The sequence below is a fragment of the Rhinolophus sinicus genome, chromosome 14, assembly GCF_057876585.1.
Source record: "Rhinolophus sinicus isolate RSI-liver-muscle chromosome 14, RSI-T2T, whole genome shotgun sequence".
Classification (NCBI taxonomy): domain Eukaryota; kingdom Metazoa; phylum Chordata; class Mammalia; order Chiroptera; family Rhinolophidae; genus Rhinolophus; species Rhinolophus sinicus.
In genome coordinates this window covers 141,627,500-141,652,452 of record NC_142514.1, presented here as the reverse complement: position 1 = coordinate 141,652,452, position 24,953 = coordinate 141,627,500, and the positions used below count along the sequence as shown (strand labels likewise).

The window sequence follows — 24,953 nt, the reverse complement described above, 5'->3', positions numbered from 1 at the left end:
CTGTGCTGATTCCCATGCTTGTTATATAACCTGACCTAAGAAGCCTTTGGATTCTGATTGCATGAGCCAGATCATTTATTTACTCAGTATATAGGAAATAGGTTCATTATAATTTGACATTAGGAAACAAAATTTCTTTTAAATCACAGTACAATGTTTTGCATTCTATCTGTAATCATAAAAAGAAAGTTTTGGTTGTAGGAAAACTCTGGTGTCTGTCTTATCTTTATTTTCTATCTTGTCATTTGCCCTCGTAGCCTAACTGAGTCCCCATTCAAAGTTCATTTGGAAAAACTCAGTTTGAGACAAAAGAAGCTGGATGAAGACCTGCAATTATACCAGATACCTCTGGAGCTCAAATTAAAACACAGCACTGTCCACGTGGATGAGCTGTGTCCTCTCATTGTTCCCAATCCAGGAGTTGCTGTCATTCATGACTATGCAGATTGGGTTAAGGAAGCATCAGGAGATTTATTGGAAGCACAAAGTGAGTATGGACTATGCTTCTAACCTTTGATGTCCCAGGAATAGGAATAGGAGCATATGTCATAGGAGGACAGATTTCCATATGCCTGAGCTTGTACTTGTCTGTAGTTGAGTTGGGATGAGCAAAATCCCAAGCAAAATGAAATTACATTATTTACAATTACTCTTATGACCTTGAACATACGAGTCCTTGTTCGAAGGAACTGTAGCCAGTCAAATCTCTTGTATTTATGAAATTGCATTCTTTCCTCCCCACAGAGAACATAGGGAGAGAGAGATTCCTTCTTGCTTTTCTAAATTTTACCCATTCTTCCATGTCCAGCTGAAGTCCCACTTGGTCTTCCCAACAACTTTGGTGTTTATAACGTCCCTTCCTGACCTCCTTTACTATTACTTCTCTGTAACTATGGTGACCATGTTTTTCTGAACCAATACTTTGATAAAGAGCATTTCTAATTTAGGAACTTACTGTTTCAAATAGTAGAAAAATCATAATTAATGTGTTTCACAACATTTCACATCACCTTTATTGGAATATGGAGACTATTAGAATGTTCCATACTACACATTTTAGGAATTGTTTGCGTTCACGTCTTTGTGTTTGCTTCAGTTGTCTTTTCAAGCATGTGAGTCATCTTCCCAGTGCATACTTGTAAGTGACTTAAAGTGGTAACTAGTTCTTTTTTGTTTTCCTTCTTGGGCAGTATAGTGGTTAAGAGTATAGAATTGAACTCAGATTACTTGGGTTTGAATCCTGGGTCTGCTACATATTGCCTATAACTTTGAGCAAATTACTTAACACTCTGTACCTCAGTTCCTCATTTGTAAAATGAAGATAGTAACTATTATATAGTCACATTGTATATGTTAGAGTTGGTTTACTTTTTTTAAGTGCTTTGAGCACTCATTTAGACACTAAATGTTATGCTGTGCCTATAGCAGGAGAGAATAATCCCTTACAAATTTTTAGAGCACTTCATATTCCTTAAAGCATTTTGTAAACAGAATTTGATCAATTTAGAGGACTTTTCTCTACCATTTGAGTCTATATTAACCATAATTAGGCTAGAGGAAACAGTTTAAAGGAGCATTGAGTTACATTTGTTATGTATGAGGTGTTATCAAAAAATACGGTGAATGCTGCTGCTGAGTGCCATCCATCGGAAAGGCAGGGGTCTTTAATACCAGAAGCGACACATCGAACCTTAGTGACAGTGTGTGACAAGTTTCAACTTGTGTGTTGCAGTCAGTCGGGTGTGAGCTACGGTTGAGAGAAGGTGTGTTTTAAAGTAAATAAATCATGGATCATGAACAATGCATGAAATTTTGTATTCGGTGGCAAAAAAGTGCTGAAGAAACACATGAAATGATAAAATTAGTTTATGGTGATGCCGCAATGACCATGACCTAGCACTGTATGACTTCTGGTTCTTCCCCAAAGTCAAAATGACCATGAAAGGTAAATAATTTGAATCGATTCAGCACATCAAGGTAGCCATGACAGCACAACTGAAGACACTCACAAAAGAGGACTTCCAGAACTGCTTCAGAAAGTGGCAGGAACGATGGAATAAGTGTGTTCGAAGTAAGGGGGAGTATTTTGAGGGGGATTAATGGCAATGTGTCTTTTACTGTAATAATTTTTAAAATTTAAACATTCACCGTATTTTTTGATCACACTTCATAAGTACTATAGGAACATGGAGGGAGCAAGCAGTTAGACCACCATCTCTGCAGCTTGTACGACACAACTGAGTTAGGCAGAGACAGACTCAGGGGTAATCGACTTGAGTGGTTGTTGGGGTATTTATTATGTATTCTTAAGCACATGTATATTAACTTATGTATTCTATAGTTATTGTAGGACTTAGTGTCATAACATTGTTTTCCTGTCCCTTCCTTAGTTGTGAAGCACTGGAGCTTAACATGGACATTATGTGAAGCTCTATGGGGCCACCTAAAGGAGCTTGACAGCCCACTGGATGAATCTAGTGAATACATTCAGATTCTGGAGCGAAGAAGAGCTTTCTCTCGCTGGCTATCCCATACTGCCGCACCTCAGATTGAGGAAGAAGTCTCCTTAACCCGAAAAGACAACCCTGTGGAGGCTGTCTTCAGCTACCTCACAGGCAAGAGGATCAGTGAGGCCTGCTGTCTGGCCCAGCAGTCAGGTAGGGCATATGCCTACTTCCTACTTACCATCCATACCTCTTAATTGTGGATTTGCCTTTGTTGTCTATCCTGAGTATTAAGTATAGACTACTCAGGAAGATTGCTGGTTCCTCCAGAATAGGGATTGTGTCTTCTAGTTTTCTTTTTTAGAACCTAAATGTTAAATTTACTTTATTAACATTATTTTAATTTTATATGCTATATACACATTTGTAGTAAAACTAGACAACGCAGGTAAGCAAAAAGGAGTAAACCAAAAACTCCTAAATCCTTTACTATTCACTACAAACATTTCAGTGTGCAATTTATACTTGGACTATTTGCTTTGTAATATATGAAGTATATACAAATATGTGCACACAGAACAACATATGATACACATATAAACTTTTCAAAGATGGTATCCTGCTATATATACACATGCATACATACTCTGTTCTTTTCATGTCATACATGACAATGTCCTATAATATAGATAACTATAGACAAATGCTTTTTAGTATTCTATTGTATGTAAATGATTCATGTTAGCAAATTCCTTTTTTGATATTTAGGCTTTTTCCCCCCTCACTATAAGCAATATTCTGAACCTCTTAAACAGGTGTTTTGCACTAATTCACTTCTCTCACTCAAATAAATATGTAGAAATTTAATTTCTGGTTTGAGATACTCACCGGGCTTTTTTTAGTATTTACCGTATGTATTTGTGCTTTTCTTAGTTCCTCTTCTATTAGGTTGGTGCAAAAGTAATTGCAGTTTAGGAGGTTAAAAACAATTGCAAAAACCGCAGTTACTTTTGCACCAACATAATATTGAGAAGCATTCAGCTAGTACTTAATGACTATCTACACACAAATCTTGATAAGAATAAAGGATAACATAGTTCAACTTATTCTCATCCTTGATCAAACCTTGTTTTGTTGGAATTTAATTTATCTGAAGCCAACTAATTGAAGCCATCCACTGGATTTTTTGAGGTCTTGGCCAATTTGGGGATTATAAGGAACAAATCACAAGAAAAGCTAGAATCCGCAATTTATATAAATGGCTAGTTGCATTTCACTATCACTACACATTTAGCTCGGTGCCTTTATTGGTCTTTATTTATATGGTAAGAACTTGTCTTTAGGATTGATCTTCTATAAAGCTATAAAGATTATGAATCATTAAAGTGATAAAGTTATGCTCACCAGCATACATACATGTAGCGAAAGAAAATGTTAAATTCCAGAGGTCAGGTCCTTAGATTTATTCATTCACAAACCGTTTTTTCCACCCTTTTTTTCTTACCGTAAGGTTAACCCTTTGGCAAGGCACTACCTTTCAGCTTACTAAAAACTTTTGCTTCACTACCTCCACTTTCAATATTGATAGAACAACTAGGCAGAAAATCAAGACTATAGAATACTTTAACACTATCAACCAATGTTACCTGGTAACTACCCAACAAGAAGAAACACCTCAAATCAATAACCTAAGCTTTTACCTAAGAAACTAGCAAAAAGGCAAACTAAACCCAAAGGGTGGAAGAAGGGAGGAAATAATAATAAAGATTAGAACAAATCAGTGGAAATGAAAACATAAAAAAATAAAGAAATCAATAAAACTAAATGTTAGTTCTTTGGAAGGATCAAGAAAGTCTACGAAGCTTTACACTGATCATGAAAAACAGGAAAGACACAGGAGTAAAAGAGTGAACATCGCTCCTAACCCTACAGAAAAGGGAATACTATGAGAAATTGTGTCAACAAATTCAACAACTTAGATAAAATTGACAAATTCCTAGGAGGATATAAATTACCAAAACTGACTCAAGAAGAAGTAGAAAATCTAAATAGAGCCATAACAAGCAAAGAAGTTGAATTTGTAATTAAAAATCGTCACTCAGAAAAGCACAGGCCCAGATGTCTTATATTTAAAGATGAATGAATACCAATCTTGTACAGCTTTTCTAGAAAATAGGGGAGAGGGGTGGCCAGTTAGCTCAGTTGGTTAGAGCATGGTGCTAATAACACCAAGGTTGTTGGTTCTATCCCCGCATGGGCCACTGTGAGCCATACCCTCCTTAAAAAAAAAAAAAAAAAACGGAAAAGAAAATAGAGGAGGAAATACTTTCTAGTACATCTATGATGACATTATTACTCTGATATCAAAGTGAATCTACAAAATACCTATAGCTAACATACTTAATACTGAAAGACTGAACACTAAGATTGGGAACTATTTCTGTACAGTATTGTAATTTCTGTAACTGCTATTTCCGTACAGTATTGTAATGAATATTGTAGCCAGTGTATTCAGACAAGAAAAAGAAGCAAAAGTTAATACAGATTAAGAAGGAAGAGGTAGAACTGTCTGTATTCACAGATGGCATAATTCTTTATATAGACAGTCCTATGGAATCCACAGAAACAGTAGTGGGACTAATGAACTATTAATAATTCAGCAAGGTCTCAGGATTCAAGATCAATATACAAAATTCAATTGTATTTCTATGTTTTAGTGACAAACCATCCAAAAATGAAATTTTTAAAATTCTAATAGCATCAGAAAGAATAAAATACTTAAAGAATAAATGTAACAAAAGTTTAAGACTTGTACACTGAAAACTGTACAACATTGCTGGAAAAATAAAAGATCTGAATAAATGAAGAAAAAGTCCATGTTCATGGATTACATCTCAACCTCAGCACCACTGGCACTTTTAGCTGGTAATTCTTTGTTGTGGAGGCTATCCTGACATTGTAGGATATTTAGCAGCATCTCTGCCCTCTACCCTCTAGTTGTGACAACCAAAAATATCTTCAGACACGGCCAAATGTTCCCTGCGGGGCAAAACCACCCAGGTTGAGAACCACTGATGGAATAGAAACCTCAGTATTGTTAAGATGTCCGTTCTCCCCAAGTTAATCTATACTTTCAACACAATCTATATCAAAATCTCCAGCTGGCATTTTTGCAGGTCCTGATCCTTATATGGAAATGTTAAAAACTTAAACAGTGTTTTAAGTGAACAAAGTCAGGGGACTCAGCACTTTCTGATTTCAAAACTTCTATAAAGCTACGGCAGTCAGGATGATATGGTACTGATAGTAGGATGGACATACAGATCAGTGGAACAGAAATGAAAATCCAAATATAAAACCCTTTCACTCATGGTCAGTTATTTTTGACAAAGGTGCCAAAACAGTTTAAATGTGGAAAGGATAGTCTTTTCAACAGATAATGCTGGGATAGTTGGATAGTCACATGTAAAAGATGAATTTAGATCCTAACCTCACATCACACACTAAAATCAGCTTGAGAAAGTACCCTAGAATCCTGTCATTTGCTCAACTACATGTTGTCATCAATGAGAAAGTCTAAGTGAAAAGTCAAGGATTGGAAGAAGCTGATTGGTTGGTTGTGTGATCAGAGCAAAGAGAAATGATCTTAATGAATGATTGTTTCAAGATATGATATTCCAGTTTCTTCTCTGAACTTGATCATCTTTAGTGAGCAGGATATTTATATTTGTTGGCTTATAAACCCTCTCTTTGGGGTTCTATAGATACACAGAAATAATCTTTTCTTTTTTTCCTTATTATACACCTGGAACATTAGCAACTCATGGTCAAGTGAGCTGCAGTACTTACTGCATGAATCATACTCCAGTCATGCTTGGTTACCTATATACTACCAGGGAGACACCTTGGCCTAGTAGCACATTTCTAGATGTGTTCTTGATGCATGATTTCTTTCCTCCAGGCCTCTCCAGTTTGTGAAGGAAACTCTTTGAGATGAGAACATTAGTTTCTGGCAGGACAATACTTTATATAGTCATGTAGCACTGACTGATACACAAAAACGAAAGGAAAAGGACTATTGACTTCTAGAAAGTTTGTCTTAAGGGCTGAGACAAAGAATATTTCTCTTAATTCACAATTTAACTGGAAATTTTCATAAACTGGAATTTCTGTCCCCTCATTCTGGTTAATTAGCCCTTTGTACTTAAATTTTTTTTTTTTTTTTTTTATTAAAAGAGATTATTGGGTCTGTGAGGGTAAAAGACTCAACCATTCTCTTTATATCACATACATGCATTTTCTTTTAGGTTTGATTGCCATTTCTCAGTGTCATTATATAGTACATTCTAGTTGGGCATGTTTTCAATCATGCCATGTCAGTTTTCACTATGAACCTTTGAATCATGATATTGTCCTCCATTTTATGGATGAAGTGCCTGGTGTAGGGTTATAGAAGTAATAGATTTGTCATCGAACTCTGTCTACTATGCAGTCTATATGCAATTTAGGTTAGACTACTTGGAAGATTTTCTACCCAAGAAGAAAATGGTTAAGTTTTTGATTGCTGTTTTGGAACTACTGCAGAAGGCAGTCACAGGTGTTAAGGTCTCTGTCCTGAGGGCTAGAAGAAGTAAGGTGATGCCCCCACGTGTTTCCCCAAGTCTGTAAATTCTCAGTATCACCAGAGAACTTCTGTTTTTCTTGTAGGTGATCATCGTCTTGCCCTTCTTTTATCCCAGTTGGTGGGTAGCCAGTCGGTCCGGGAGCTGCTTACGATGCAGCTGGTGGATTGGCATCAGCTCCAGGCCGACTGCTTCATCCAAGACGAGAGACTGCGCATCTTTGCTCTGTTGGCTGGCAAACCGGTATTTTCCTCTTTTCTCATAAACTCACATACATTTTCTCATAAATACAAACTTGCTTGAGGTTAAAGCAAAGAGCTATTTTTGTAAATTGTACACTATTACACATAACTAAGCAACTTATTTTTAATGGAAATATTTTCAGATTATACAGGTATATATGCATTGTAAAAAGAAAAACCTAGTCATACAGAAATCAAAATGTTAATATACACTATATCATAGTGATAAACCATGTAAATAATTTGTCTTTCTACACGTATTTAAGTTTATATCAACATACATGTGTACATATTTACATATGTATAGATTAAAATAAAATCAATTATATATAGCAGTTCTGCAACTTTTTTATCATACCTTATATGGATATTTTTTCATGTCATGTAGCCTCATCTTTTTAATAGCCACTTCTGTTCCATTTTATGAGTGATATGCCATAATTTTTTAAAGCCGGTCTCTATTGCTGCCATCTTAAAGTCAATTTCCAAAAATGAAAAGGTTGGTCAGAATTTATTCACATCTTAAAGAATAAGTTGGCAACTGGGGCAGTGAGAAGACCTCCTCTTTGCGCTCAGTGATTCTCATTTCTTCTCAGAGCAGTGATTCCAATCACCTGCCTCAGGGATGTATTTTATATCTGGATCGTTAACACTGCTCCTAGATCATTTAAAATGTTACTTGAATAAGTGAATAACTTACATACCTGGGCAATAACAAGGTAACAACATACTGTATAACTGTGATGGTGATTTTGTCTCCTGCAGGTATGGCAGCTCTCAGAGCAGAAGCAAATCAATGTATGCTCCCAGTTGGACTGGAAACGCTCTCTGGCTGTCCATCTTTGGTATTTGCTTCCACCAACAGCCTCCATTTCCAGGGCACTCAGCATGTATGAAGAAGCATTTCAGGTATATGTGTCCAGTAGAGCCAAGCAAGAGTCCTGGAAAGTACTGCAGGGAAAATAACCATCAAGTCACATTTCATAATACTTTTTCCTAACTGCTTTTTTTGAAAATACCATAAAATTGAAATGAACCCAGAAAATCCGACGGGAAACATTTTCCTTGTCTTCTACCCTCTGGACAGGGCTATTAAACTTTTCCAGGTGTCTGCTTCTGTTTTGTTTAATATGATGAATATCCACAGCTGACTTTCTTATTGCTGTTTTTCTGCCTCCAAATCAGAGGGTTTTCTTCATTCCTAATGGTATCTATTTCTTTGGGAATTCCCTGAGATACTGCCTGACTTGCGATTTGGTATAGCCCCAAATTAGGTCTGCAATTTGCCTATAAATAACACATTTCATATTCCTTGTCAGTGTTAAGGTATTATTACTGTTTTTAATGCCATCATTTCTTCAGTTCTTTTTCTTACTGTCCATTTTTGTTTTCTTTAATATTATTTGTCAAGAAAAAGGGAACACTGAAGAAACTGAGTGTAATAAGAATTGTGGCAAGAACGGTGGTGAGATTAGTGAGAGCTATCTATAGTCTTTGCCATTTCCTTAAAGATAAGTGGAATATATCACTGATCAAAAGAAGTTTAAATCTTTGACACTTTCCTTTAGAAGGTGTCACGTTGGTAATACACATGTCTGAGTAATTGAGACATAGTATCTGTGACACACACTGGCAGCTGATGTATTGTTTATCAAATTCTTAACTTCAGAATACCTCTGAGGGTGACAGATATGCCTGCTCCCCACTTCCTTCATACCTGGAGGGCTCTGGCTGTGTGGTAGAAGAGGAGCAAGACTCACGGAGACCACTTCAAGACGTCTGCTTTCACCTTCTAAAACTCTACAGTGACAGGTAAATCAGAGCCCTGCAGTATTGTCACTTGAGGGCATCATCTGCCCTAGGGAGTCCTTTCCCTTTCATACATGGCTAAATTGCCATTAGTCTGTATAAATTACCAAAATACAACCTATAGTAGTTGAGTACAAAGAACACTGGAACTAGACTTAGCAATCTAAATGTTATTTTAATCAACTTTAATGAGATACAATTTACATATAATAAAGTGTGTAGTTTGATAGGTTTTAATGTAATGTAACTACTCACAGTCAAGTTATTGTTTACATTACCCACAAAGAGTTCCCTTATGCCCCTTTGCAATCAGTTCCCACCCCAGACAGCTACTGACTGACTTTTCATTATTATAGTTTAGCTTTGCTGTTCTAGAATTTGTATAATTGGGATCATTCTGTGTATTATCTTTTGTGCCTGGCTTCTTTCATTCAGCGTAATGATTCTGAGATTTATTCATGTTAATAATGTACATCAGAAGTTTTTTATTGCATAATATCATTTGTTGATGGACAGTTAGGTTTTCTTGTTTTTGGCTGTTATGAATAAAGTTGCTATGAACACTTACATCCAAAAGTGCTCATTTAGGGGTGGCCGGTTAGCTCAGTTGGTTAGAGTGTGGTGCTGACAACACCAAGGATGCTGGTTCGATTTCCACATGGGCCACTGTGAACTGCGCCCTCCTTAAAACAAAAAAAAAAACATAACAGAAGTGCTCATTTATATCCAGAAGTGCTTGTATCATTTTACATTCCCACCAAGATTTCTAGTTGTTCCATATCCCTTCATATTTTGGTATTGTCAGTTTTAAAAATGTCACCATTTTCATGGGCATATAGTGGTATCATATGGTAGTGTGTGTGTGTATCAATAAGAAATGAAGAGTGGTTTATTTATCCTACAATAACATAGTAACACGTGCTATTATATCTAATCAATTAAAACTCAGAAGTGTCTTTTTACATTATATCAGAAACACTGAGGGGTTTTCTTCAGTCACTGCAACAATATAGTGAATTACAAAATAATTTTATTTAGTTCTGAGGCAAGATAAAAAAAAAATACCCCCAAAAGTGTACCTACTGTTGATTCCAATTTATATAAAATTCTGGAAAATAACAAACTATAATCTATAATGACAGAAAGGCAATCAGTGGGTGCCTGAGAAGGGCAGCTGTAGGGAGGAGCAGGAGAGAGAGGTTACAGAAGGTCAGAATGAAACTTTCAGAGGTGATAGGTATGTTTGTTATCTTGACCTTGGCAGTAGTTTCACAGGTGTATACATATGTTAAAACTTACAAAAATTGTACGTTCTTGATATGTGCAGTTGATTGTATGTCAGTTTTTTTCATTGCAAAAGAAAAAAAGGAGGAGGAAAGCAGTATCTCAAGGCACCAGAAATAGAGAAACCAAAGCCAGGATGAGATAGTAAACTGTATTCTCATGAAAGGGAGAATTGCTGTGACTAAAACCCTTATATAAAATGCACATCCTATCTCTTAAAAATAGTCTATAGAACTGCACTGTTAAATATAATAGTTACTGTTTACATGTGACTTATGATTTAAATTTTTAAAAATTACTCATTCACATTAGATTTTCAAGTGTTTACTAGCCACATGTGGTTAGTGGCTATCATATTGGTTAAGGCAGACTATATATAGCACATGTCCATCATCACACAAAGTTTAGTTTCAAGCACTGGTCAAGAAAAACTGCTCATTCACAGAGGTGTTAGGTAGTTATAAAATATTAGGGCTCTTAGGTGAAAGGGAAGTTACTGGTTGGTAATCTAAGCCCCGGATCTTTAAAACTTGCAGGTGTGGGATCTTAATTTATACTGTTCTTAGGATCTGGTAATTCCAAGCTAAGAACTTAACACATAAGCTGTCCCAGGACCATTGAAATCCCTGGGCCCCCAGCAGAAGAAAAAGCAAAAGTCTATATATGGACACTTTCAAAACCCAGGGCACCTGTTCTATAAAAAGAATAATAACTACTGTAGATAAAATCAAAGGTAAAAATTATAAGCTGTATACTACATCTGTAGTTTATACGTAGACTATGGCTTACCCGTCATAAAGACTATTTAGCTGTTCAAACAAACTGGAGAATTAGCACTCCAGCAACTTCAGATAGTGGAACAGTCTGAAAGATACTAAGGTAACTTTTTTTAATAGTTAAGAAAAGTAATCGACACTATAATGAGGGAATAAAAGGTTGAGAGCTGTGGAGACTCCCTGTATGAGGAGGGTAAAATATATAGGCCAAATATCAGCAAACCTAGTAGATTACACTGCCACAGAAGGGAAGGTGCCTGAATTTTTGGTATGAGCTACAATCTAGCTGAATGTGTAGAGATAGATTGCTATAACACTGTCTAAGAGGGAGAGTATGAGGCCTGTACTGCTTCTGGTCTGAGTGGCCTGCCTGCCATAGCCAGAACAGTTGTCATTCAGTACACGTGGTCTGCTGGCTGGATATGGTAACTCTCCGCCCATTCTCCTTTGCAGACATTATGATCTCAACCAGCTGCTAGAGCCTCGAAGCATAACAGTGGATCCTTTGGACTACCGTCTAAGCTGGCACTTGTGGGAGGTGCTGCGGGCTCTTAACTACACCCATCTCTCAGAGCAGTGTGAAGGTGTGCTGCAGGCCAGTTACGCTGGCCAACTGGAAAGTGAGGGGCTCTGGGAGTGGGCCATCTTTGTCTTCCTGCACATTGATAATTCAAGGTGAGTGAGAATTCATCAGACCCACTATACATCCAGAGCTACAGGGCAATGCTAAAGGAATCAGTCTCTTAGAGTTCAGTTCAGCCAGGACGTGTTTAGAATGTATTTTGGGTTTAGCCTTGTGATAAACCTTAAGATGGTTCAACCTGCAGCCCAAACTATCGCTGTATTCCTGTGAACAAGTTAGAAATGAGACTGCCTTTGATTGAGTGCCAAATTATGCTGTTTATCCTAAGACTTCTCTCTTGTCTGAGAAGAAGAGATCTCTGAACTGCAAAATCTCTGAATTTTTATAGAGATAAGTTTCAAAGAACCTGTAAAATTGGAATAGGAAATGATTAGTGGAAAAGGAAAGATATGCCCAGGTGGGGAAACCCCCTTAACTTAGGCTCAGATTCACTTGAATGTGACATGTTTAGAATTACAGGAATCCCCCTCTGTGGTTTCATTTTCTGCAGTTTCAGTTACCTGTGGTGAATCACAATCTGAAAATATTAAATGGAAAATTTCAGAAATAAACAATTTATAAGTTTTAAATTACATCCTGTTCTGAAATCTCTTGCTGTCCAACTCCATCCCGCCCAGGTCGAGAATCATCCCTCTGTCCAGCACATGCACGCTGTGTATGCTACGCATTTGTTAGTCACTTAGTAGTTGTCTTAGCTATCAGATTGACTTGTCATGGCATCACAATGCTTGTGTTCAGATAACCCTTGTTTGACATAGTAATGGCCCCAAAGCGCAAGAGTAGTCATGGTCACAATTTGGTATGCCAAAGAGAAGCGGTAGAGTGCTTCTGTTAAGTTGAAAAGGTGAGTACAGTACAATAAGGTATTTGGAGAGAGGCCACATTCACACAACGTTTTATTACAGTAAATTGTGAAATTCTATTTTATTGTTATTGCCAATCTCTTACTGTGCCTAATTTATAAATTAAACTTTGTCATAGTCATGTATGTGCTCATGTATGTATAGGAAAAAACATAGTGTATATATATATATATATATATATATATATATATATATCGATCAGTACTATCCATGATTTCAGCCATCCACTGGGCGTCTTGGGACATTTTCCCCTCGGATAACGGGGGACTACTGTATTCAGAAATAGTGTTGGCTGAGCTGCCTCAGTGGATCCGTGGAATGGTGCAGGGAGGGGTCTGCTATATCTCTGTCTACTGGCTTTCTCCCTCTCCCTGGCTTTCCCTTGCCATCTCCCCACCTCTACCCCTCAAGTTTAATCGTATTGTATTTACCAGTACAACCTTGCTTAGATACGTAATCTTTTGGTTCTCTTTCCTGAAAGAGAACCAGAGAAATGCCTTTTCTTCATGCTGTGTATGTTGGTTTTTTGTGGGGTGTTCTTTTTTTTGGGGGGGGGCTTTTTGTTAGCAGTTGCAACATGGCATTACAATAATAACAAAAACAATCATCTATGTAATATTTTGTTATATAGTGCTTTTATGTCTGTTTATTCTTTGTTGTAAGTCTTTGCATATATTAACTCATTTAATGCTCATAATGAACCGATGAGATACACTTTTATTGTCTATTTTACCGATGAGCATCCCAAGACACAGCAAGATTAAGTAACTTTTGCCCAAAGCACATAGCTAGTAGATGGCAGAGGCGGCTTCCAACTCAAAACACCCAGAGTCTATGCTGTCAATCACTGTCATGCTGTATGGTATGGAAAGAAGTTGAGTTTTGTAGTCAGACCTGCCTAAATTCTGGATCCAACGTTACTCATTTTGACGTAGGGTAAAGCTTACTCACATTTGACTTTGGGTAATAATCTCCAAGCCTCAATGTTTTAATCTGTAAAATCATAATAATTCCTATTCAAAGGTGATTGTGGTATTAAAGAAGTAAAAGTATAAAGCATCTAGCACAGCCCTTCCGTTAAGGAGTTTCTCTTTTCTTTTCCCTTACCAGGAAGCAAAACAACCCCAGACTTTTCCTGTGAGTTTATTTCACATGGTAAAAGGCAGGCTAATTGGATATCTGACGGTTCAGAGTTGGCTGTAGGGAAGCAGATCCTGTTTGCTGGGGGGGGAGGAAGTAGAGGGGAAGCAGTTGTGATAAGATTGGCATTTCTTGAAAAACCTAGGAGTTCCAAAGAGAGTCTAAGATGAGAATAGTTTTGGTCTAAAATTAAAATGGCTGGTCCTTTTGCCCATACAGAAAAGGACTCTCCTTAAGGGACCGCAAGAGCAGAAAGAGTGAGTGTAGCCTAAATCTGAAGGTAGGAAAAAAAAAGAATTAAGAAGGTTGATGGCTTTAGGGAAAAAAACAAGAACCTGGAAGAGACAAACTATTTTGCTTACTTGTACTGACAACGTGAGAGTAAGAGAAGGGAAAAAGTTAGGAATGAACTTCAGAGCACTGCTCTGTAGCATATAGAATTCCCCTATCCCAGTCTTTGATCTCCTGAAAGGAAATAAAGGAGATCCTAGCTAGGGAAAGCCTTTGCTGGGCAGTGATAATCTTCCCTAGAGTATTAGTTTTCAGACTTTTTTGGCCATTAAAATATAATGTGTGTAGATACTTAATATTCTATTTTGTTTAAAAAATAAATGCTGGTATGATGGCTTTTGACTTTTTTTAGTGAAGTTTGAGTTGATCGACTAAGGGTTGAGACCTGCAATTTGAGAGACTACTGCAGGGGCCACTCTGAGCTGTCTGAGGCAGCCTTTTCCATCAATGAGGATGAGCTTTATTCCAGTATCTCTTCCTATAGCATGCGTGAGAAGGCTGTTCGAGAGCTGCTGACCCGGCACTGCCAACTATTGGAGACACCTGAATCTTGGGCTAAGGAGACTTTCCTGACCCAGAAGCTTTGTGTGCCTGCTGAATGGATTCATGAGGCCAAAGCAGTGCGAGCACACATGGAATCCGACAAGCATCTGGAGGCCCTCTATTTATTTAAAGCCGGGCACTGGAACCGCTGCCACAAACTCGTCATCCGGCACTTAGCTTCTGGTGAGTGCTTCACACGAGGGCCTGTGTCTCCTGGAATCAGACCACATTCTTCCAACCTCTGAACACCATGATGAGTCAGGCCCGAGTTGATGCTCAGTATGGGACATGGCAGATGTCGGAGTGAATCAGATCCCACTTTGAAAGCTCTCTGTGCAGAAGAGGCTTGGCCAGGATGAGGGGCTAGCAGAGCCAGGGTAGACAGCAATACTGTTATCATTTGTCAGGAATACTCTTGATCTGTACTATGTTAAGAGCTTTGTTTATTTAGGGAATTTTATTCAACAGCACCAAAAATGTCTGTTTGGGGAACTGAAGCCAGAAATTCTTCACATTTTATTTATAGAGAATTTCAAAACACCTACTTGAAATTCTCAAGTCTGACCCAACATTATTTCCCCTTTCTTCCTGTCTTGGATTTCTGCCATATCCTTCCTCTGTACTTTTGGGAATCATATACTTGTGCAGACACAGTGCTCAATATTTTGTCCTTCAGATGCCATCATTAATGAGAACTATGACTACCTGAAGGGGTTCTTGGAAGACCTGGCACCTCCTGAGCGCAGCAGCCTAATCCAGGACTGGGAAACATCAGGCCTTGTTTACCTGGACTATATTCAGGTCCTTGAAATGCTCCACCATATACAACAGGTACCCAAGTTCCTTAAATGACTGCATGGTTTTCCTTTTCCCTGGCCCTTAGAGCCACAGAGACCTCAAATGGCCTGAGCACCGACTTAAAAAACTCAACAAGCATTAGAGAGAGTACTGTCAGTTCAGGAGGGACATTTTGATGAGGCTGATTTGAGGTAGTGATTTTTATAGTTGTATCAAAATTTAATAGAAACACTTTCTTGTGTTTATTACCAAGTGGTGTGTACAATAGACATTTCTGAGCTTGTCCATAGTCTTCTCCCCTGGTCCAGCCCTAGTTTGAGTGAGAAAGTCAGGAATGAGAGATACAGTAATGTCAGAGATTTGGTGAGGATAATTGTCTCACACATCATTTAGCCATGTTTTAAAAATGCAAATTTTACAGTTTTTTCAGTCTTTGGTAAAATGTCTTGGGTCGGTCTTGATAGTCATAAGATAGCTCTGCACTGCTTATAGCACAAACACCAAACTCATAAATACAGGATTCAAGCCCCTGTAGAGGCCTTTACCTTTCACTCCTGCCTTAACGCCTACCACGCTTACCCTACATTCCAGCCTTACTAGCCTGCGCTGCTCGCGCTAATTACTTGTGGTGTTCCCAACAAATCTGTTCTATTCCACTCTTTAGCTAGACACTCATACTCATCCTTTAAGATCTAGATTGCAGTGAGCTCTCCTTTTCCCCCAGGAAGAGTTTATTGCACTTCCTTGTTTTATTACCAAAATACTGATGCGTTTGTCTACTAGCATACCTGACCATATAGTTAATGTATCCATATCTCTCTTCAGGTTGCCATGAGCTCCTTTTGGGGAGACGTTTATTTTCAGTTTAAAGGCAATTGAGTATAGAGGTTAAGAATCAAGTTCTAGAGCCAGACTGTTAGGTTCAATTCATGGCTTCCTCATCACTAGCTATGAGACCTGAAGCAAGTTAATTAACCTCCCTGTTCCATGGCAGCAGGGAGGGGTTACAGCTTATAGTAGACATCTGACAGAGTTGTCATAAAGATTAAACAAAATATGCATAAAGTGTTTAGCAGACTATTTTATATATATTGAATGCTTAATAATTGTTATCTATTATTATCCTCGTTAAAGTGCCAACTGCTGACACAGTATCTGGCACATAATATTCATAATTCAGTGTTTGTTATACCCTTAGGATGGATTAAGAGCATCATCCCTAAATTATCACTTAAGAAACCCTTTTCTATTGGAACATTTATTCATTTACCCAGCCTAGTTAGTGAGAGCCAACCATGTGCCGAGTACTGGTGGATTGGAGGGATATAAAGGTAAAGTGTATGTATTTTGCCCTTACCAAAGTAATAATTTTGGTGGGGGTGATATTAATATACATAGGTAAACTCGCAATTACTATGGAATAGTAAGTGTAGGGACTAAGCAAAGAGTATATATAAACGAAGTACCTAACCCAGTCTGAGGGAGTCGACAGGCTTTCTAGAAGTGACATCTAAGCTCTTAAGGATGAAAAAGGATACTGAATGGGGAAGAGTGCTTCAGCAGAGGGAACAGTATGGGGAGAGTCTAGAGATCAGAGATATCACTGTGCTTCCAGGGAACTTATAATAGATTCAGTGGTTTTGGGGTATGGAGTAGAAGGGGGAGCCATGTAGATGTGGTAAAGTCACAGATAATGAGGTATGATCGAAAAATATGGTGAATGTTTAAATTTAAAAATTTTATTACAGTAAAAGACACAACGCTATTAATCCCCCTCAAAATCTCCCCCTCGTTTCAAATACATTTATACCATTGTTCGTGCCACTTTCTGAAGCAGTTCTGGAAGTCCTCTTTCGTGAGTGTCTTTACTTCATTCTCCATCATGACAACGTTCCATGTCACACTTCACTTCTGGTACAGCAATTCTGTCAAATAAAAACATTACGGTGTGTCCTCATATACCTTATTCACCGGATTTGGCACCGTGCGACTTCTGGCTCTTCTTCCCCAAAGTCAAAATGACCATGAAAGGAAAACATTTTGAATCAATTCAGGACATGGAGGCAACCACGACAGTGCAACTAAAGACACAAGGGGGAGTATTTTGAGGGGGAATTAATGGCAATGTATCTTTTATTGCAGTAATTTTCAATTTAAACATTCACCCTATTTTTTTATCATACCCCATATCGCTCACTGCTACTATGATAGCAACCTAATTGGTTTCCCCTGCTTCTAGTCTTGGTCCTCTGCAGTTCATTTCCACACAGCAACCAAAGTGATCTCTTTTTAAAGGAGGGCGCATCTCACAGTGGCCCATGCAGGGATCAAACCGATAACCCTGGTATTATTAGCACCACGCTCTAACCAGCTGAGCTAACCAGCCGCCCCCAGAGTGATCTTTTAATAGACAAATCATCATCTCTCTTGTCTAAAACCTTCCAATGGCTTCTGATCTCACTTAAAGTGCTTCTTTGCAAATCTTACAAAGCTCTGCATCAATGATTCTTACCCTAGAGCATTTGAGATCATTGTCCCCAGCATATGTCGTCATTTTTGGCTCAAATAAACTCTTAAAAAAATAATAATAATAATTCTTACCTTTTTGTGCTGTGAACCCTTGGCAGTTTGGTGAAGTTCATGGATGGATGTCTAATGTTTTTTTTTTTTTTTTTTTTTTTTTTTTTTTGTTTTTTTTTTAAAGATTTTATTGGGGAAGGGGAACAGGACTTTATTGGGGAACAATGGTCAAATTGTTGTCCTTTCAATCTTAGTTGTGGGGGGTTCTGTTCAGCTTTAAGTTGTTGTTCTTTCAGTCTTAGTTGTGGAGGGCACAGCTCAGCTCCAGGTCCAGTCGCCATTGCCAGTCGCAGGGGGCACAGCCCACCATCCCCTGCGGGAGTCGAACCGGCAACCTTGTGGTTGAGAGGACAGGCTCCAACCAACTGAGCCATCCGGGAGCTCAGCGGCAGCTCAGCTCAAGGTGCCGTGTTCAATTTTAGTTGCAGGGGGCACTGCCCACCATCCCTTGCGGGACTCGAGGAATTGAACTGGCAACCTTGTGGTTGAGAGCCCGCGCTCCAACCAACCACTGAGCCATCCGGGAGGCAGCTCAGCTCAAGGTGCCGTGTTCAATCTTAGTTGCAGGGGGCAGAGCCCACCATCCCTTGCGGGACTCGAGGAATTGAACTGGCAACCTTGTGGTTGAGAGCCCACTGGCCCATGTGGGAATCGAACCGGCAGCCTTCGGAGTTAGGAGCACGGAGCTCCAACCGCCCGAGCCACCGGGCCGGCCCTCTAATGTTTTTAAATGCATAAAATTTAAATATATAGGGTTACAAGGGAAATCAATTATATTAAAATATAGTTATCAAAATATTAAAAACTTGTGGTTAGTAATAACTGCTTATTAACAAATAAGTTTTAGCAGTGGATCTACTACTGTAATTTTGAAGTACTATATTTAAAAATCACTAACAACTGTAATGTGATATGAAAGTAACTGATTTCTGTTGCTAACAAAGCCACACTTAACTGCTAATATCTACAGTAATAAATGCTAATTTTTAGTTAAAAATTAGTAAAAATTAAGATTTTATTTTTCCCAGTTCAAGTCCAAGACCCTTTGAATTCTAAGGACCCCTGGTTACAATCCCCAGCTATGTAATGCCTCTCCAGTTTTATCTTTTACTCTCCTCTTTACCCTGCATTTCAGACATAAGCTTTCTTTGCATTCCTACCTTAGCTGGGTTTTAGCTATTCTCTTTGCCTGGAAAGTTTCACCTTCTCCTTGTTATTCAGCTTTCCACTTAGATATGACCTTCCTTAAGTAAGCCCTTCCTGATTCCCCAATCTGAAGTAGTCATCCAGTTTTTCTCATCCCCCGTCACATCCCCCGTATGAATTATCTGCATGGCTTATTTCTTGTAGGTTTATTACTGTCTGATACTATTTCTTTATTTTCTGTAACTTTCATGAGAGCAAGACCTTGTCTTAATCTTGTTTACCACCTTTTAAAGTCAAGTTAAAGACTGCATTCTGGGGATGAAAGGATCATACGTCTATAGACATTAAATGGTGCACTCTGCAACCGCCCCCTCCAAAAAAAAATTGATTTGATGAGAGAGATAGTTCTTGGAAGGGTTGAGTGAGCCATTTGGAGAAGGAAGTGATGGGAGACTTAGTAGGTAGGTGGTTTAATGTCGGATTTTGAGAGAGGAGGGCTAACCAAAAATATGAGACAAATAAGGATAAGGTGCAGCTGGAATGTATTCAGAATATAATTAATAAAAATGTAAACTTTTTTTAAAAAAAGATTACTTTGGCCACAGTATGGTAGAAAAAAAGGATGTAGAGGGGATGACATGGAAGGTTGTGATCAAAATCTTAAAATATTTTAAGTGAGAAGTAATGGTAACCTGAGCTAAGGCAATTGCTCTGGCAAAAAGGGTGGAAGATTGGAATATTAGGCTAGAGATACAGATTGAAGAATCATCAGCACATTGACTGTAAAAGAAGCCATAGGAGTGGAGCACAACACATAGGGAGAGGCTATATAGTGAGAAGAGGGTTGTGAAGTTGGAGTCAGAGACCTAAATTAAATGCTAGTTTGGGCTCCACCTCTTGCTAACTGCTCTTAAGAAGTCATATCATCTCTCTGAACCCAGATTTATCTAGATTTTTGGTGCCATGTTACAGTTTGCTAGTTACATGGTTCATGAATGCTGATCTCAAGACTTGCCCAATCCAAGGGTCTGTACACTATATTACTTTCCTGTTGTGTATTACTGCTCAGGTGGACCGTGCCCTCAGCGACTGGGGAGGATGGTAATAACATGGCACTGCCAGCCAGCTTCTTGGGTTCCCCTCCCTCACCTCTCCGTTGTTTCAAAGTTTTGCATAGTCAGTCTATGAGTAAGATGGTGGCGATGGGTCTCCTCTTGGCCTAATTAGTTTATCTGCTGCTTTGTAGGTGGATTGCTCAGGTTATGAGCTGGAGCAGTTACATACCAAAGTGACCTCACTGTGCAACCGGATCGAGCAGATCCAGTGTTACAATGCCAAGGATCGCCTGGCTCAGTCAGGTAAGCCTCTAGCCTCTCCCCACTTCTGCCTGCTTGCTTCCTGTCGTAATGATTATTACACACACTCCAGGCCGCCCCAGTGCACACGTTTCCCCACCTTCCATCCATGGTGCTCACTCTATTTTTCTTTGCAGACATGGCGAAACGTGTAGCCAACCTGCTGCGTGTGGTACTGAGCCTTCAGCATGCCCCTGATACGACCTCTGACTCAACGCCAGACCCTCAGCGAGTCCCTCTGCGCCTGTTGGCTCCCCACATTGGCCGGCTCCCCATGCCTGAGGACTATGCCTTGGAAGAACTGCGCAGCCTCACACAGTCCTACCTTCAAGAACTGACTGTTGGGAGCCAGTAAGCCCCAGGCTTATTCCATCACATTCACATGTTCATTCACACTCACCACACAAAGGTCCCCTGCATTGAGTTGACCCTGTTTGCCATTCTCTGGGTTGTCTGTGGAATCCATCCTCCTTTCCTGCTGCCCCAAGCAACATCCTCCAGTTGTTCACGGCTTTCCTTAATACAGAACAAAGCGTAAGGGCTTTTGGTACCCCAGAAAGGAGCCAAGCCTCTTTTTACCATCCTCAAGACATTCTTTTTTTTTTTTTTTTTTTTTTTTTTTAGTGGTCAATAAATCACCTTTGGCAGAATTCCCCCCAAAGAACCAGGGAATCATTTTCCACCCTCATCCATTCTGGATCTTGTGACTCTCCATACCTACCGGCTGCCCTATTCCTTCCTGGGCCCTTTTACACAAGGACTCTTTAGGAGTGGGACAGGTGACGGTACAAATGTGTTGATCTAGGACTATCCTTCCTTAACAGATGAGCTATCCATATGAGGAAGAGAATCTGTCTTTTAAGTATACTGATGAGTTAACACTGGGTTTTAGAATCAAACGAGGGTTGGACTGAGTGAGGAAGCAGAACAGGGTCTTTCTGACTTGTTTAGGATAGAAGTACATGCCAGCATGGAGAGGTGGGTCTTCAAGTCTTGTTTGTTCCTGTCTTGAATGTTCCATTAACAACAAAGCTTCCCTACTACCACGTGTAGGAGCCCTTGGTCATAGATCCCATGTCTCTGGGAAGGTCCCAGAACTCCATTTGGTCCCTGGTTTTCAGTCATCTTGCTAGGCCTCCTGTCCAGATTTGCCTGAAGAGTTTGGATAAAACATGGCGGGTTGTGTAGCCCTCCCTGTCCCTTCCATTCTAGCCCTAAGCATTCACCACCCTCCATGTACAATTCCAGAAGGTAAAACCATCACTGAGGCAGGCAAGGATCTTAGCTTCAGGGATAGGCCGAGGGCCTTCGCTAAACTGCCAGCTGTGGGGAGCCCCAGGTACAGCCTGAGACAGCTGATGTCAGGCTGTCACAGACAACGTAGCCACTCCTGGGTCTTTATGCATGAAGACTATGTAAAGGTTTTTATTAAAAAAAAAAAGATATATATATATATATATACATATATATAAATAAATGATCTAGATTATTTTCCTCTTTTCTGAAGCTACTTTCTTAAAAAAAAAAAAGAAAGAAATAAATGAAATGTTTATAGCATTCGTGGTATTGGCTTTCGCTTTGTGTTTTTGAGCTTCTTGCCCCAAGGTGCTTTGTGGTGGCCTAGTTTGATTTGCAATCTAAAGGGAGATGGGCCATTGGTTAAAAAGAACAGTTTGGCTAAACTGGGATACAGACTAGATCAAAGGCTAGATTTATAAGGTCAAGAGGGTGAGATTATTGATTAATCCTGACTGCTGTACATATATTTATGTGCTTGGATTCCTAGTGGGGGGTAGGAAAGGGGTCTCAAATTGCCCATAGCATGTACTTAGCCTCCTTGCTCTTCTGCTCTGACACTTCACCTTTCTAATTATCAGTTTTCATTGTGTAAACGGGATAATGATCCTTGATGTTGCTGCTTCACAGGGCTGTTTTTGAAAGGGATGAAATGAAACTAATGAGTACTGTTTTGTTTTGGTTGTGGGAATGCAGAATGGTATAGCAAGAACATACAACAATTATAAACATTTATGCTCATAGTGACAGACCAGCAAAATATATGAAGCAAAAATGGACAGAATTGAAGAGAGAAATAGATAGCTCTACAATAATAGTTAGAGAATAGTGGCTCTACAATACACCACTCAGTAATGGATAGAACAACCAGACAGAAGATAAGGAAATAGATCACAATAAACTATATCTAGCAGACGTGTACAAAATACCTAACAATGCCACACACATTCTTTTCAAGTGCACATGAGACATTTTCCAGGTTACCTGTATGTTAGGCCACAAAGGAAGTCTCAATAGATTTTGAAAGGTAGTTTATACAAAGTATTATCTCTGACCACAATGAGATGAAGTTAGAAACCAACAACAGAGATAAAACTGGAAAATTTAATTAAACAATAGAAATTAAACAATATACTCTACCAATAAATCAAAGACAAAACCACAAGGGAAATTTAAAAATACATTAAAATGAACGAAAATGAAAACACAACATACCAAAATGTATTGAACACAGTGAAAGTGGTATTAGGGGAGAAATGTATAGCTATGAATGCTTACATTAAAAAACAAGTACTGATAAGGGGGACCAAATACTTGGTGGTGGAAGGAGAACTGACTCTGGGTGGTGAACACACAATGGAATTCATAGATGATGTGACACAGAATTGTACACCTGAAATCTATGTAATTTTACCAACAATTGTCACCCCAATAAATAAATAAACAAGGACTGGCCAGCCCGGTGGCTCAGGCAGTTAGAGCTCCACGCTACTAACACCGAAGGCTGCCGGTTCGATTCCCACATGGGCCAGTGGGCTCTCAACCACAAGGTAGCCAGTTCCACTCCTCAACTCCCGCAAGGGATGATGAGCTCCGTTCCTTGCAACTAAGGTTGAACATAGCACCTTGAGCTGAGCTGCCACTGAGCTCCCGGATGGTTCAGTCGGTTGGAGCGCATCCTCAACCACAAGGTTGCTGGTTCGACTCCTACAAGGGATGGTGGGCTGCGCCCCCTGGAGATGGACTGCACTCTCCACAGCTATGATTGAGGGGACAACGACTTGGAAAAAATCCTGGAAGTGCACACTGTTCCCCAATAAAGTCCTGTTCCCCTTGCCCAATAAAATCTTTAAAAAAATAGAAACAAGTACTGTGTTTCCCGGAAAATGAGACCTAGCCAGACCATCAGCTCTAATGCATCTTTTGGAGCAAAAATTAATACAAGACCCAGTATTATTATTATATTATACCCGGTCTTACAGTAAAATAAGACTGGGTCTTATGTTAATTTTTGCTCCAAAAGACACATCAGAGCTGATGGTCCAGCTAGGTCTTATTTTCAGGGAAACACAGTATGAGGGGGTGGCCAGTTAGCTCAGTTAGTTAGATCATGGTGCTAATAACACCAAGGTTGCCAGTTCAATCCCCGCATGGGCCACTGTGAGCTGAACCCTCCTAAAAAAATAAAAAGGGGTGGCCCGGTGGCTCAGGCAGTTAGAGCTCCGTGCTTTTAACTCCGAAGGCTGCCAGTTCGATTCCCACATGGCCCAGTGGGCTCTCAACCACAAGGTTGCCAGCTCAATTCTTTGAGTCCCGCAAGGGATGGTGGGTAGCAACCCCTGCAACTAAGATTGAACACGGCACCTTAAGCTGATCTGCTGCTGAGCTCCTGGATGGCTCGGTTGGTGCGCATCCTCTCAACCACAAGGTTGCCGGTTTGACTCCCACAACTAGATTGAAACAACTACTTGACTTGGAGCTGATGGGTCCTGGAAAAACACTTAAAAGTTTTAAAAAAGATACCATGACCAAGTGGGATTTATTCCTGGAATGGCAAGGATGGTTCAACATAGGAAAATCAGTCAATGTAATACACCACATTAACTATAAAGAAGAAAACCCACACGATCATCTCAATTGATGCAGAAAGGCATTTGGCAAAATTCAACACCCTTTCATGATAAAGACGCTCAACAAACTTGAATAGAAGGCAACTACTTCAACAGAATAACAGCCATATACATGGAAAAACTACAATGAACATCATAATGGTGAAAAACTGAAAGCTTTTCCTCTTAAGATCATGAACAAGGCAAGGATGTCTGCTTTCACAACTTCTATTCAACATAATACTGGAAATTCTAGCCAGAGCAGTTAGGCAAGGAAGACAAAAGACATATGAATTAGAAAGGAAGAAGTAAAATGATCGCTGTTTACAGATGATATGTTTTTATATGTAGAAAGCTCTAAAGATTCCACCAACCCCCCCAAAAAAAAATTACAACTAATAGATGAATTTAGTAAAGTAGCAGGATACAAAAAATCAACACACAAAAATCAGTTGCATTTATACACTAACAATGAAAAGGAAATTAGGAAAACAATTCTGTTTACAATAGCA

The 24,953-nt window shown here is 39.2% G+C and overlaps 1 protein-coding gene across 6 annotated transcripts in view; it reads left to right on the top strand.

Moving 5' to 3' along the window:
- NUP98 (nucleoporin 98 and 96 precursor) overlaps positions 1-22,026 on the top strand; it is a 94,299-nt gene extending 72,273 nt beyond the window's left edge. For 4 of the 6 annotated variants that reach the window (XM_074335856.2, XM_074335855.2, XM_019718983.3 and 1 more), the window contains 10 exons: positions 258-487; positions 2,391-2,657; positions 7,152-7,309; positions 8,074-8,217; positions 8,978-9,120; positions 11,631-11,852; positions 14,599-14,840; positions 15,334-15,488; positions 20,428-20,539; positions 20,674-20,926. In XM_074335856.2, coding sequence (XP_074191957.1) covers positions 258-487; positions 2,391-2,657; positions 7,152-7,309; positions 8,074-8,217; positions 8,978-9,120; positions 11,631-11,852; positions 14,599-14,840; positions 15,334-15,488; positions 20,428-20,539; positions 20,674-20,891 — 1,891 coding nt within the window. In that variant the 3' untranslated portion in view covers positions 20,892-20,926. Of the gene's footprint in view, positions 1-257; positions 488-2,390; positions 2,658-7,151; positions 7,310-8,073; positions 8,218-8,977; positions 9,121-11,630; positions 11,853-14,598; positions 14,841-15,333; positions 15,489-20,427; positions 20,540-20,673 lie in introns of all 6 variants that reach the window. The other 2 variants (XM_019718981.3, XM_019718980.3) reach the window with 1 other exon arrangement.
- Positions 22,027-24,953: the final 2,927 nt, after the last annotated feature.